Consider the following 15,262-nt stretch of genomic DNA (forward strand, 5'->3'; position numbering starts at 1 on the left):
AACACATGATGGGACCATGGATGTCACAGACACTGGCATCAATCATATCAGGGACGTTGACCTGGAGACACAGAGAAGACGTGCACTCGTGCTCGAGCTATTCTTTCTGATACTACCACATGTTCTATACCCGAACAGGAGCCCCGAGTCCCCACATTTGAGACTTGACGCCTTTCCCTAAGACACTCCCCACCCCACCCCGTCTTCTAGATTCGGTTTTTGACAGATGCCGACCGAACCCCTCCCCTCGAATCTCCCTCCTCACAGTGGTAAAGCCCTAAAGTCACGGGATTGCTCAGCCATGATATAAATAGCCAGAAGCCCCTGCCGCCCCCTCCCCCGCCCAGTACCACCCCCTACTCACCACAGTCCCAGAACTTCCAGAGCCTGCGCAGTCTCAACCCCACCCCCGCCCCCCAACACATACGATGTGTGGTATTTCGGTAGGAAAAGGGGCAACCTAGAGATAATCCCTCCCAGCCCAATTCCCGGAAAGCCAGTTTTCCCTACCTCGGACCAGATCTGCTGAAACCCCGACGGCATCTCTGTGACGAAAGAAGGAAGAAACTTGGAGGTGGGGTGAAGGTCTAGGAATACCAGGAAAGAATTGGAAATCGAACTGGGAGTCCGGGGAGAAGTTGGATGAACTGGAGAGAAGTCGGGAGCAAAAGGATGACTGGAGACTGACTGGTGGGAAATAGGGACAAGGAACTGGCGAAAATTTGGAAGGAGGGAATTGGGGAAACAAGCAAAGGGAAGGTGAATGGGAACACTAGGAGGGGAACCTGGAGTAGAGGAGTTGGAGAGGAACGGGACAACCAGGCATCTATCCTACCCCGGCACAGGGCAGAGACCCGGCGAATCCCCCCACTCCACACCTAATCCTTGAGTCCCCATCCCCTCCAACAAACCACACCCCCCATGCGTGAGGCACGCCTTCTCGCAACACCCATTGGCTGAGATCCCATACTCCCCCCCAAAGTCACGATCCTCCCAGGAGGGCCAAAGAAACTCCTCCTTCCTCAGAGAGCCCAAGAGGAGGAGCTTGGGGAAAGTCAAGACCCACTAAAATGAAGGGCGCTTACTGCTGTGCTTATTGGGTGCGGGCCTTGCGGGCTGTCCAGGGAGACACACCTCCTCAGCTCGGGTCTTCCCCTCCACTTAGAAAGACCCAAAGTAACCGGGAGAAAACGGTCCGGTTGAAGGAGGGGTCACGCACCCCGTGGGCAAACATTGGCTTAGGTTCTTTTGCAACCACACCCCTCCTGGCTGGTGCTGGGGACCGGGCCACTCTTCAGGCGCCCCTCGCCCCGGCTTGTGTGCTGACTGGGGAAACGTACAAGGGGTGGAGAGTAAAATTCTTGTGTGGGTTTTTTAAGGGAAAGGGCCTAGGTGAATGGAGACCCCCGAAAGACTGTGTCCCGGGTGGGATGGCCAAAGCAGGGCGGAGCAGAAGAGGATGCGTGCCGGGGCGAGATTCCTGGGTCCGGGGGTGGAGTGGCAATGGCCTGAAGTAACCCTCACTAGATGTATTTTTAGCTCCTGTCTTGGGAGCCGTCAAATGTCAGGTCCCGAGTGTAACTCCTCGTCCCAGGTCGAGAAGGTGGTGGCCAGGGTAGCTGGACAGGGAATTTAAAGGGCTGTCATTGCTCCTGGTTTCTCAAAGAAAGGAGGGGCTGAAGAGGTATTGCTAATTGTCTTTCCTCTAGTCCAACAGTCAGTCAACAAATATTTACTAAAACCCTGCTTCACTGGTGTCTCTGAGTAGAGGGCAAAGCTCCGGTCCCGGAGTCAGTGGCCCTGAGATCCAATCCTGCTTCTGACGCTTACTACCTGTGTTATCGGGGCAAATAACTTAAATCTCCTTGGGTCTTAATTTCCTAATCTGTAAAATGGCGGGTGTGTGGCGTGGGCGTGTGTGGGGGGGTGTTAGCCGCAGTTTCGGAGGTCCCTTCCAGCTTTGGAGCTATAACTTTAGTATTCTTTCCATTTATGTCCCTCTTTGGGCGATACTCAGACCCCTTCCCCCCCTCCCCCTTCTTTTGCTGTTTGTCTTTAGTTTTGTAGCTCCCTCTCCTTGGGTCGGTCACGCTCTAGGGCCCTTCCCCCAAGGGCAGCTGCTCGGAGGTGGTGGCCAGGGTAGGACGGGCGGAAGAGTGTGAGCAGCAGGAGGGACAGGTGGCTGTGGTGAGCCATCGGGTCACCATCCCGTGGGGGACATCAGAGCTGCCCCACACGTGTCATGCAGGCACTGGGGGCCTGAAAAAGTAGAGACACACTCACATAGACAGAAATAGGCTCGAAAAGGGGGACAGTGACAGAGATAAAGGGCCCCCTCCAAACTGACTCAACCGATTGGCTCCTGTCTTTCCCACTCCCTGAAGCCCTAAAGCTCAAGCTTTCACCTTCTGTTCTTCAAAAGCCACTAAACATTCAGTTTAGTGGTAGCTTCCCAGTGTGGGTGAGGGAAGAGAGGAATACCCCACGTTGGGTCATGTCACTGGGGTACAGCTTGCTGACTCCCTACACCTATGGGAAGGGAGACAGTTGGGGGAAGGGGTGTGTGTGGTGGAGAATTCTGCCTCTTAAAAAAGAGGGGGAAAAGAAAGAAATGGGGACAGACGCAGCAGTAGTGACACCTGGAGGGAAGAAGAGGAACTGAATAAGGAATTAAGGTCAGAAAGGTTAGCTTGATTCTGGAGAACCTTGAATGCCAAATAGAGTGTGGCCCCCATGAACTTTCTGTGTGTCCTCAGTTTTCTCATCTGTGAAATGTAGAGGTGAAACTAGATTGTCTCAAAGGTTTCTTCTAGCTCTGATATCCTATGGATCTAGCCCCACAATTCTGATTCTTCCAGGATTCTGGGAACATCAGTAGCCTATAAACCCTATCCAGTTGCTTGGTCTCCTGGGGACTTTCTCAGATTATTATGTGGAGCTAATACCATCTAATTTTTTCTGTATATAGTGCCCTCTCCAAAGACACTCCTCAACTGGGCCCTTGGTCCCCAGAGCATTGGAATACCCCTGCTTGGTTGACTATTTCTCCTAGAAAGGAGAAGAGAGGGAGCTAATAGCAGATGACCTTTACTGAATTTTTTTTTCAGTAAAGTAGGTGAGAACCTTTGAGTAAGAGAGAAAGGAAAGGGATGTTTATAGGGTTTAAAGAGAGTACAAAAGGTATAACTACTGTTAGAAGTGTGATGAGAAATCATTTCAGGAAGGATAAAAAGATTATCATACAACCCAGCACCCATTTGAAACTAGATAATATAAATTTGTAGTGGACTCCATCAGCATAGTTGTATTACTTCTTCCTGAAGCATTCAACAACATTGGAATAGGAATGAAGGCTGATGATTGGGTAAACACAAGATTTGCATGAGCCAAAAAGTTCACAGGACAATGGAAAAGGGATGGAAGGGTGAATATTTGAACTGGACAATTAATAGGGTCAAGAGTGAGAAAACAGGTGATGGACTAGAGGAGCTAGAGTTAATAGTGAGTAATGTAAGAGGATGTTTAAGAGGAGTGAGGATTATAAAGGTAGCACAGCTGTGGCTGATCCATCCCTGACTGAGGAATAAAGAAGGAAGATGAAAGAAGTCATGGAAGCTGAGTTGGGTGATAATTTGACAGACCAGGGTGTTGCAGGATGCCATATGTATATGAAATCCCCAAGTATCAGGAGAAAACTATGGGTGGAGAGGAAAGCTATAAACCAGGCACTGAATTATTTGATAAAGGGAAAAGTGACCTGGAGGCAGGTGGTTTACTGCAGCTTGAATCTGGAGAGAGTGATAAAGTGAATCTTAAAAAAAAGAGAGGTTAGTGATGGTGGCTAAGGGAAGGGTCTAGACATGACAGTAAGTAAAGGACAGGGTGACCAGGAATTCAGAGCCTTCTGGAAGGAGCCATGTTTCAGAAAAATATGTAAGAGGAGATTGAGGACAAGTGGCTTGTTAATGATAGGACAAGCTATACAAAGCATTCAATGGAACTGAGGAGCAAAGGAGGATAAAGACTGGGAAGGGGGTGGCTAGGTTATATGGTGAAGAGAGATGAAAGAGAGGTTTTATCTTATCAGATGAGGACTCTGAATCATAGGCATAAGGGGCAGGGAGATAATTTGTTCCCAACCTTCAGGGTCCTGTGATAATAGAGAGTATCCTGTTCTCCCTGTTCTCACACTGTCAAACCAGGGAGCAGGGGGTAGAGGTGGTAAGAAAATTGGACTAGGCAGCATCTGAGTCCATAAATACCTAGTAATCAGTTGCCCTAAGGGCCTACTGAACACACAATGCCAGTTGTTTGAAACTATGTCCCGGATGAAATCTTAACAATGAGAGACCTGGTATTGGAGCACTTGATTCTATTATTCTTCATTGTTACTTTTCTCAAGACATTTAATGAAATGGGAAAGTCTGGGTGGTGCCTCTACCTGTGGCAGCAGATTGAATGGCCAAAAGGCCTACAAATTCAGTTTCTCAGAGTGGTTGTGTTGGAGTTCCCCCTTTCTGAAGAGAGCTTAGTCTTGTAAATCCAATGATGGTAAAATGAGAAGGTACTGAGTCATGGGCCTTGGTGTCACTGGTGGCCTCCCCTGGTCTGGGTACTCAGGGCTTAAATGTTGCTTTCTTCAACATTACTGGCCAGCATATGGCCACCTGTGAGGCCACCACCAACCTGGGTGTTTAGTGGCTATTGAAGAAGAGGTTTGAAAGCTTGAAGCTCAGGACTTCAGGCAGTAGGGAAGAAGAGGGATCAGTGAAGAAGATGAAGGAATGGAGAAATAAGAGAGTGCCATGTCATTGGAGTTGATGAAGCAAGGGGGTTTCAATAAGAAAGGGGTGCTTAAATTTTTTTAAAGGAAGCAGAGAGGTCAAAAAGAAGAACTGAGAAATACATGAAAAAGGAGAAGAATGGGGGTGAGGTGGGGAGGAGAAAGGATGATAATTCCTAAGCACGAACTTCTCAATGACTTTGGGAAGTAAAACAAGGACAATTATCCCTATTTTCCTGAAAAGGAAGCCCAAACTCATTTACATTAAGTGACATGACTAGTAAGTTTAGGGATAGAGTTAAAATATAGGTTTTCTGATATTTTTAATCTAGTGGGGGGTTTTCCACTCTTCTACTCATCCTACTAAGAAACAGGAGGGAGTGAGGAAAGATATAGATACAGATAAATATAGATACACACACACACATATATATATATATATATATATGTATGTATACACAAGTGTGTATGTGTGTGTTTATAAAAGATATTGGGAGGTAGACTTGTGCAGATAGAGGAGAAAAAGGAAGACCACATGAAACCTGGGAAAAGGCGTGAGAAATGGTAAGAAAAAATTAGAAGAGAGCTGTAGGAATATATGAGAAAGAAATAGGAAGAGATGAGAAAATACAGACATGACCAGCAGTGCTAATGGTGGAAACTGGGGAAAATGAACTAAGATATGGGGGGGGGGGGGCTCCAAGAGAAACTGAGAAAAAATTTGTGAGCTCAAAAAAATAAGTGTAAAAATAGGGGCATTACTGGGAAACAGATGAGGAAGGAGAAGACAATAAGCATTTATATATGGCGTACAAGTTTTCTTAGAACTGTTAAGAATAAGCATTTATGTTTTTTTTAATTTTTTTTTTTAGTTTGTTTACTTTTAGTTTACAGGATTCAATTCCACAATTCCTTGAGTTTCACATTTTGTCCCCCTCCCTCCCCTCCTCCCCATGGTGGCATGTAGTCAAATATAGGATCTGTAAATACTTTCACATTATATATTAGTCAGGTTATAAAGACAGATTGTATCAGATGGAATGACAAATGGTAAAGAGGACATAAAACCAAACAAGAAAAGGAAAAAGATCAGGTATTTTGCTTCCATCTGGATATAAACTCAGTTCTTTCTAGTTCTTTCTCTGGATGCACACATTTCTCTCCATCATGAATCTTTTGGGATTGACTTATATTACTGCATTGCTGAGAAGAGTCCAGTCTATCAAAGTTGGTCATCATACAGACGTTGTGTCTGTGATTGTGTACAAATTTCTCCTGGTTCTGCTCTTCTCACTCAGCATCAGTTCATACAAGCCTCTCCAGGTAAATATGAAGACCATCTGCTCCTCGTTTCTTATAGCACAATAGTATTCCATAACATGCATATACCACAATTTGTTCAGCCATTCCCCAATTGATGGGCACCCCCTTAATTTCCAATTCTTTGCTACCACAAAAAGCTGCTATAAACATTTTTGTACATATGGGTCTTCCTCCCACTTCTATGATCTCTTTGGGATATAACCCTAGGAGTGGTATTGCTGGGTCAAAGGATATGAAATTATTTATAGCCCTTTGGGCATAATTCCAGTTTGTTCTCCAGAAAGGCTGGATCAAAGAATAAGCATTTATATAGTACCTACTATATATTGGGATTTAACACAGGCACTATGTTAAACGATTTACAAATATTATCTCATTTGATCCTCATAACAATCCTGAGAAGTAGAAACTTACTCTTTTCTACCTTTTGTCTTCTGATCTTGTTCTCTGCTATGTCTCCAGTTATGCCACAAGTAAAGTCACTTCCTTAATATTGTGGACACCTAATTTTTAAGCCTTCCTTACATACAGAAGTTTTCCCCCTCTATCACAGTCAAAGAATAACCAAGCTATCCTTGACCTGTGTGTGTAACCATCCTGGTGATTTTTCTTGGGAGCTGACTGACCCAACTTTTATTCTCAGTCCCCTTCTTTTCCCTCCACAAGGGTCCACAGAATATTACACTTTGTCTTTTTCTTCTGTCTTTTGCCAGTCACAGTTCAGTTAACTTTATCTCCCAAATTTTTTCTCACACATATATGCTAAAATTCAAATGATTCTGTGATCTTCCCATATCCCTATCTTAAGATAAGGAAATTGAGGCAGGCAGAGGTTAAGTAACTTACCCAGGGTCCCACAGCTAGCAAGTATCTGAGGCCAGATTTGAACCTGGGTCTTCCTGACTCCAGGCACAGTATTCTATTCACTGCACCACCAACTGCCTCTATGGAATAGTATGCTGTAGTGGAAAAGTATTGGAGAAGAAGAGAGGATAGACATGGATCAGAGACAGGATCAGATATGAGACAGGAAAAGAATTATTAAAGGAATCAGAAAATTGAAGGTTAGCAATGAGAAAAAGTTGGGAGAGAAATATAGAATGAGAGATGAAATAGGCAATGAAAATAGAAGGGAAAAAGATGGGAAATTGAAAGAAAGGGGAGAAAATGAAGAATGAAGATCAGAACAGGAAATGAGAAGGATAAAGTAAGAGGGAAATGGTTGGTAAAGACTGGAAGAAAAGGTGAGAAGGGAAATAAAGTGAGACAAGGAAAGATAAAGACAGGAAGAAGAGATGATGATTGAGAGAAAGGAAAAAGGTAGAAATGGGGAAGAGAGAAAATATTAAGCTAAGAGCTATCAAAACAATGGAAAAAGAAATCGGATTGGGAGATGGAGGAGGGAGATGAGAAAAGAGATTAAAAGAGTGAGATGGAAATGGAAAGAAAGGTACAAGGATGATGGAAAGAGAGACATGGTTAGCAAGATTGAGAAGAGGAAAGATAGGGATAGTCACCCAGGAACTAGTAATCTTGAAGTAACTTTTGATGTTTTCTTTTTCCATATGTCCTATATCCAATCAGCTGCCAAATTCTCCTGAAACTCTTTCATATTTTTCCTTCATACTGCAAACAGACTCTTTCTCTTCTTACTGAAGATTATTATAATGGTCACATAATTGGTCTTTCTTTCTTCAGTTTGATGTACCACTATAATCAGATCATTCTTTCATACCCCAAAACTTTGGTGATTCCCCACTATCCAAGGAATATCCTTATCTTGGTACTGAAGTTCCTCTACACCTCCAATCTCTACAGTCATCTCATACTTTTACATTTTGTGTCCTTTTACAGTTTACAGTTCTCATTGCCTGAATGGACTTCCATTATAAGGAAGTTGCTCAATCTGATGAGATCCCTCCCTTTACAACAAAGCTCAGGACTCATCTCATTCATGAAGTCTTCCCAGTTAGAAATTCCTCAGATTGTCGGGATGACCTGGATCAAATCTGGGCTCAGATACTCAGCACCACACCCAGAAATAACTGGCCGTGTAACCTAGAGCAAGTTACTTAACCCCGATTGCTTAAAAAAAAAAAAAAGAAATTCCTCAGATTTCTCAGAGCACTTTGTCTGAATCTTTCCTTCTCCTTACACTTATGTTGATGCTCCTCCACTCCATTAGATTGCAAAGTCCTTGAGAATGGATCTATTTCATAGTTATCTTTTTATCTTCAGCAGTATGAAATTGAGAGAAGAGTGATGGAGAAGACAGATACAAAAGGAAGGGAAATGTGAGGGAGAAGGGAAGATAAATGGAAAGAATGAGAGCGGAGAAAGTGAGGATGGGAAGAGATCTGGAAAGAGAAGTATAAGATATCTAGGTTAAGGAAACAATGGAAAGAAGAAAAATAAACAGTATAGAGGAGACAGATGGAGAAAGACTAAGTTAGCATTGGCAGGATAACGGGGAAAGAGATGGAGAGAAACTGGGAAGAAAACTATATAGGGAATATAGAAGAGGAGAATGATGGAAAGAGATAGGAAATGTGAAGGGGAAAGAAGTGGAGCAAGATGTGAGGAAGAGATAGAGAGGAATTGGGGAGAGGTATAGGACAGAAAAAAATGAACAAGAGATTAGGAGAGATAAGAGCAAAAAGATGGAGGGGGAGATATGAAATAGAGGTAACATGGGGTAGAAATACAAAAAGAAAGATAGAGGGCAGAGAAGGATTGATAGGAAGACAGGAGGAAGAGATGCTGAGAGAGATGAGGAAGAAAAGATAAAGAAGAGAAAGTTAGAGTTAAAGAGCTCTTTATAAATGTGATAAATTATTATGGAGCCAGGGGCCAACAACACTGGGAGATGGGAATAGAATATACACGGCAGGAGTCATAGTATGATGAAGTCCAGAGATAACAATGAATATTTGGGAGGGGGAAGGGGGTTATAGTAGAAAGAATTGACATGGGGTAGAGAATGAAAGAAGGGGATGCAAGGGAGCAATGAGGAGTGAAAACTGTACCATAATTATTTGTTAAGCTACTATTATGAAGGAAGGATTGTTACAAGGCACTAAGAGGTTTAACAGTTGGAGGGAATCTCAAGAGACCATGTGGTCATTTTGCAGATAGGAAACTGAAGTCCAGAAGGGTTAAGTGACTTACCCAAAGTCACACAGGTAGTAATGATCAGATATGGGATTTGAACCCCAGCCAGATGCCATGCTCTTACCACCTATCAAACTTTCCTCCTCCAAGCAAATTTGAGTTAAAACATGGTCCCTACCAGTAATATAGAGCTTACTCAAGGTAAGGGATAAGATATGAACATACATATATCCTACGAGCTTTTAAATGCCGAAAAGACATAGAAAGACAAAGAAATGCAGAGCATTCAGGACAGATAGACTTGCTTGCACTAGGAGGAGCTGGTTCCCCTAAGGCCATCCCTTTCCCCACAGGGTGGCACCAGGGGCACGGGTGGCCAGGGACAATTCCCTTGGGTGAGGCGGACTAGGCTTTAGAGCCCAACGACTGGGAGGCAGGGAAGGGAAAGGGAGGGGAAGATGAAGGAGAGGTCAGACAGTGTGTGGAAGAACTACAGGTGACTCAGAGGGAAAGTGGAAGGGAAAACCTCAGTTGGTCAGAAGTCCTCCGTTCCTTGAGTAGCCCCAAAGACCCTCAGGTTTTCCCCCCTTTCAGGAGAATCAAGTTCCCTTCACAACCTCCAGATGAGAGGTGGGAGGTGGCACTTCCTAGGGTTCCCGACTCCGTAGTCCAGTCTCACCTGTGCAGGTGTGTGTATGGGGGACTTCCGGTCTCGATGACTGTCCCTTTCTGTGACGTCAAGTCACCTTCTCCAGTCCCTCCTGGCCACGCCCCTGTCCCTCGCTCCTTCCACTCCCCCCCCCCCCGCCCTCAGGGTCGTATAAACAGGTGCTCAGACTGCACCTGTCCCATCCTCGGGAGAGCTTAGCTGCCATTCTGGACTGCATTGCTCTGGCACTGAATTGTATCTCGGCAGCAATTCGAACTGACTGAAGGCTGGGGCTGCTGTGGTCACGGAGCTTTGGTGGGGCTTTTTTTGCCGGCAGGGTGATCTGAACTAGCTACTCCAGTTGGAAGTCTCTAGAGACCCAAGGACCAACCACTGAGTGCTGGCCGGATAGGCTTACCCACCTTTTGTTTGGGTAGGATTGGCTGCAGAGCTAGAACGCCCCGGAGGCCCCTAAAAACAAAAGCGTGGGCGTTGGGGAGTTGTACCTTCTATAGAGTACCTTATCTTTTGTCTGACCCAGGGACTGGAGGAAGGGGAGCGGCGACCTCCTTTTTTTGCCTCCAGGTCCCTCCTTTCCACCTCCCCTGCTCACCTCACCCCAATCTGCCTCCCCAGGAAGAGGTCCCTTCTGTTTAGTGTAGGGTATTCAAAAGAAGAAAATAATTAGAAAATTGCAAAGGCTCTGACCACAGAAGTACTTTTTCAGGGTTCTCTCTTGAACGCCGCCGAGTGTGTGTGGGGGTGAGTCGTACTTTTTATAGAATTGCCCCAAGTATTTTTTGAGGGTGGGGAGGATGGCAAACTCAGGTCTTCAGCTGTTGGGGTTCACCTTGGCTGCTTTAGGGTGGGTGGGATTGATAGCCTGCACCGCGATCCCTCAGTGGCAGATCAGCTCTTATGCGGGAGACAACATCATTACTGCCCAGGCGATGTACAAAGGGCTATGGATGGAATGCGTCAGCCAGAGCACGGGCCTCATCAGCTGCAAGTCGTACGAGTCAGTCCTCGCTCTGTCTGGTGAGGCTGGGAGCACTGGTCACTTGGGTTCCAAAGGGAGATGGTGGGAGGGAAGGGCGGGAAGTGAACGAGCTGGGCGTGAGGGTGGAAGGGATCTAGGTTCCTGGAGGGAGAGAAGCAGTCTAGAAATTTAGAGGTGTAGGGTCTAAAGGCTCACCTGAGGTCTTTGGTTAAGGGACATGTGAAGTGAGCAAATGGCTGAGGTGAGGAGGAGGGAAGAAAGCTGAGGCAGGTGGGGAAAGGTACATCTAAAGTGAATGAAGCCTAGGTGGGCCTTGGAGGAGAGGGTCGGAAGATCCTGTGTTCAAAGAGGGGACGAAATTACTCGAGTTTACCAAAGAGGAAGAAGTTTAAGACCCTCTCCCTTTCACTTCCGATTTCTCCTTTCCCTTCTTCATCCTGCCTCACCCTCTATAAAACTCCTTAGAATTGGATGTCCCTCCTGCTCCTCACCCATTCACCTCTAGTCCCAAACTCCTCTGCTTTTTTCTCCTCCACTAAATGAGGGCCTTGGAGGCCAGTGAGAGGAGGGGCCAGAAAGTAGAAGGATTAGGGTGGTTTAGAGGGTGGGTGAGTCCTTGCGGGATGGAGTGCTTGTGTTTCTTTGCGCCCAGCAGTAGAAGGAAGAACCCACGGCTAGAAACCTAACGTCTTGATCCCGTAGGGACTTGGGAGAAGTAGAGAGCAATGGGAAAGCTGGGCGCCGGAATGCCTGAGTCTGCGGGACTCAGAGCCGGTTGCCACAGCCTCTAATCTTATCTTCCCGATTAGCTATAGTAACTAGCACCCGAAGTTGCTGATAGTAAGGCCGGAGGGAGGTCAAAGGGTGGGGCTCGGCACACGAAGCCTGGACCTGGCCGGGCTTCAGGGTCTTTGGAGGGGCTAGCTCTGTTTCCCGAAGCCGCTTTCCCGGGCAGTTTCACCGAAACTTGGGCGCCCCGGGCGTTGTCCACGAGCTGAGGCGAGGCACCTCGGGAGGGGCGAGGCCGGGACTAAACCGGAAGGCTCAGGTGCGGGAGGAGGGAGTAGGAATGGGGGAAGAGAGGAGGGATCCGACAACTGCTGTCTGGGCCCCAGGAAGAGAGGAGAGTTGAGGGGAAGGGGCACCAGGCCTTAATATGTGAAAAAAATTGGGACCTGTCCGTAGCGGGGGTCCAGATATTGAAGTTAAGGATGAGGATTAGGTTTTCTGGATGACTGGAAGATGAGCCACTCCCGAAGGGTACAGGGGTCAGTGGGAGGAGCTTGAAGATGGCTGCTCGCTATGGAGGAAGCTGGGTTTCCTGGATCCTGAGAGGAAATAAGTGCCCTTGGCCTCCCAAGCATTCGTTCTATTCAATAAAGCACCTTACTTGGATGTAATAAGGTCCAATAGTGGGTCCAAGAAATAGAACTACAAAGACCTATATCAGATCTTGCCCTCAAAGAATTTGCATTAGGTATCTCAGGTGGTTGCTGTGAGTAAAATTCTAAATCACTAAGCATTATATAAACCGTAAATGTGAACTATTAATTAACTACAACCCAACAGTGAGGGGAAGGCATGAACACAGCTATAAACCAGAGAACAGGTGTTCGAGTAGGTGGTCCAGGCAAAGGGCTGTTGAATAGGGAGAGCTTACTTGAAGCCTTCTGGAGCCAGGACTGAAGAAGGGCCTTTAAGGAAAAGAAGGTGGAGATGGGAATCCATTCCAAATCCAGTCAAGGAAGAGAAGAGAGCAGAGTCAGACAGAAAAGAGGATTAAAACTAGACGAATAATCAGTCCCCTTTGGCAGACCAGGATATTTAGTGTAATAAATTTGGAGTCAGATATTACTGATGATCTCACATGGAAGAAGAAATTTATTCACTAGATGGAGAAAAATCAATGATTTTTGAGTAGACAAGTAATATGACCCAAATAGACCACTGAAAAATATTATTTTGGCACCTGAATAAAAAATGCATGAGAAGGAAAGATTCAAAGCAGAGACTAGTAAAGAAGCAGATTATTATCCTAGTAATGAGGGCCTAAACTACAGTGATAGCAGTGTATGTGAAGAAGACTGGGTAGGAAAAAGATTGTTGGAGTAGAATTGTCAGAACTTGGCAACTGTTTGGGGTGAGGCCGTTTTTTAGGGGAAAGGTGAAGAATTTCAGTTAAAGTATATATGAGTTTAAAGTATTAGTGGAAATCCAGGTGTAACTGTCCAGTAGACAGTTAGAAATGGATTACTGGATCTCAGGGGAGTAATGAATCTAGAGAAATAACATGGGACTCAGTTAAAAGTGTTAAGGCAGATGTGATGACAAAATGTTGCATAGGGGACTTAAGAGTGGCTTTGAAGCCATTAAAGACCTGGATTCAAGATCTGCCTCCGACATGGCTGTGTGAACCTAGGCAACTTATTTAAATTCTCAGTGCTCTGGGCAACTCACTAAGAATGTAAACTGCAGAGAAGATGCAGGTTAGCATTAGTAGATGGAATTTCCTCATCTGAGGAGTCCACTCTACCGATAAATTACAGGTCTTGCTGCTCCCCTTAACTGAAAGCAATGACAATACGCCTACTTCCCTTTTCTAGCTTTCATACAGGCCACCCGGGCCCTAATGGTGATATCCTTGGTTTTGGGCTTTTTGGCTATGATGGTGGCTGCCATGGGCATGAAGTGTACACGGTGTGGGGGTGATGATAAGGTGAAGAAGGCTCGAATTGCCATGTCAGGCGGTTTAATCTTCATTGTGGCTGGTAAGCAGTCCTTGTCTTCCTTCCCATACCCTAAGACTAGGCTTCCCCTCCCTGATGTCCTGTCTCCCCTCTCCTATCCCTGCTGATAGTCTAGTAATATTGCTTTAGACTTGGGACTTTGTCCAGGCTCTCCCTGGACAAATAACCTCCTGTTTTTTAGACTCAAAAAATTTGTAAATTGGGGTAGTAGGTTAAGGATCACAGGATCTCTGAATCCATTATTCCTTTCCTGATCAGGTCTTGCTGCCCTTATTGCTTGTTCCTGGTATGGCCACCAGATTGTATCAGATTTTTATAATCCAATGGTCGCTACGAATACTAAGTAAGTATTAAACTTTATCTGGGTACCTGAAGTCATAAACAGGAGCAGGGATTCATGGGAGTGTTGCAAAAAAAAAAAAATGACTGAGACCTTAGGGCTTGTAGGCCAAATAGCTGGATACTTTTGATCATAAATTCCTCTGCCTCTCTCCACAGGTATGAATTTGGCTCTGCAATTTTCATTGGCTGGGCTGGCTCTGCCCTGGTTATCTTGGGAGGTGCACTCCTCTCTTGCTCTTGCCCAGTTAGGGAGAGCAAAGCAGGGTACCAGGCCCCACGTTCCTACCCCAAGTCCAATTCTGCTAAGGAGTATGTCTGAAAGAGCTGGTTTTCCTACACATCACCCCTTACCCCAGCCCCCAAAGATCAGGGGTCTGAAATATAATTCAAGAGAGGAAGGGGTGGGGAGAAGACCAGAAGAGAAAAATCTGAGCCAGTGGGGGAAGGGGAAGGGCAGAGTTCTCCAGGCCCTTCTAACTACTTTTGATGTAGTCTACTGGAAGACCAGGGGAATGGGGAAGGGGAGGTGGGAGGTAAAGGGTATGAGCTGTTCTTTTTGTATAATAAAGAAGTTTGTGTTTTGGACCTTGGTTATTTTCCACTTTATGCAGACATCTGACACCTATCCTCTCTTGTTCACTTCTATCCAGCCCTAGCTGTCCTTTTCCCAAGGTATTCAGCCTCTATTCTTATCAGAAGTTCTACATGTTTAAAAATATCAGTTACCTTCCATATCTATCTCAGTGCCTGCCTCATTCTTATTTCAACTCAGTACCTAATTCTTCCTCAGTTATCCTGAATTACTTTGGACCCAGTTCCAAAACCATTCCTCAACCCTAGGTTCTCATATCTCATTCTTCGAAAGGGTCAAGAGATTTAGCTCCCTCACATATATCATTTTCTAGCTTTCTATAACAATTTTTTATATGAAATTTCCCACTATAAACAGCCCATCCTACTTCTTTCCCTAGGGAGGAGTTGCCCTACTGATATATCTGAAAAAAGATGTAGACAATAAAAGGATAAAGGTAAAAAGGTATCAGGGTGAGTATCTTCCAATCCTAACAGGGCCTATGCAAATGTCAGGCAGATGCACTATATGAGTCTTATCATACACAATCTGCCTTGATTTGGTTAAATTTGCTGGGCCAAAAAAAGGGAAAAAAAAACAATTTAATGGTACAGGTAGAATCTGCCATTTCACTTAGTGAGTATAAGCCACAGAATGAAGATGACTCTAGTGTCTCCTTTTCATTACACTGTAATGTAATGCCAAAAGAAAGGCAACTTCCCAGGTTCAAAATACC

At 45.3% G+C, this 15,262-nt stretch overlaps 1 protein-coding gene across 1 annotated transcript; it reads left to right on the top strand.

Moving 5' to 3' along the window:
• The first annotated feature begins 10,034 nt into the window (after positions 1 to 10,034).
• CLDN7 (claudin 7) lies at positions 10,035 to 15,183 on the top strand. The gene is made up of 4 exons (XM_069103936.1): positions 10,035 to 10,904; positions 13,470 to 13,634; positions 13,872 to 13,956; positions 14,112 to 15,183. The coding sequence occupies exons 1-4, from the start codon at positions 10,682 to 10,684 to the stop codon at positions 14,272 to 14,274; spliced, it is 636 nt and encodes a 211-aa protein (XP_068960037.1). The 5' UTR covers positions 10,035 to 10,681; the 3' UTR covers positions 14,275 to 15,183.
• Positions 15,184 to 15,262: the final 79 nt, after the last annotated feature.

The sequence above is a fragment of the Petaurus breviceps genome, unplaced genomic scaffold (assembly GCF_028583685.1).
Source record: "Petaurus breviceps papuanus isolate PSGF00001 unplaced genomic scaffold, PetGlider_PUasm1.0 65204, whole genome shotgun sequence".
In the NCBI taxonomy this organism is placed as follows: domain Eukaryota; kingdom Metazoa; phylum Chordata; class Mammalia; order Diprotodontia; family Petauridae; genus Petaurus; species Petaurus breviceps.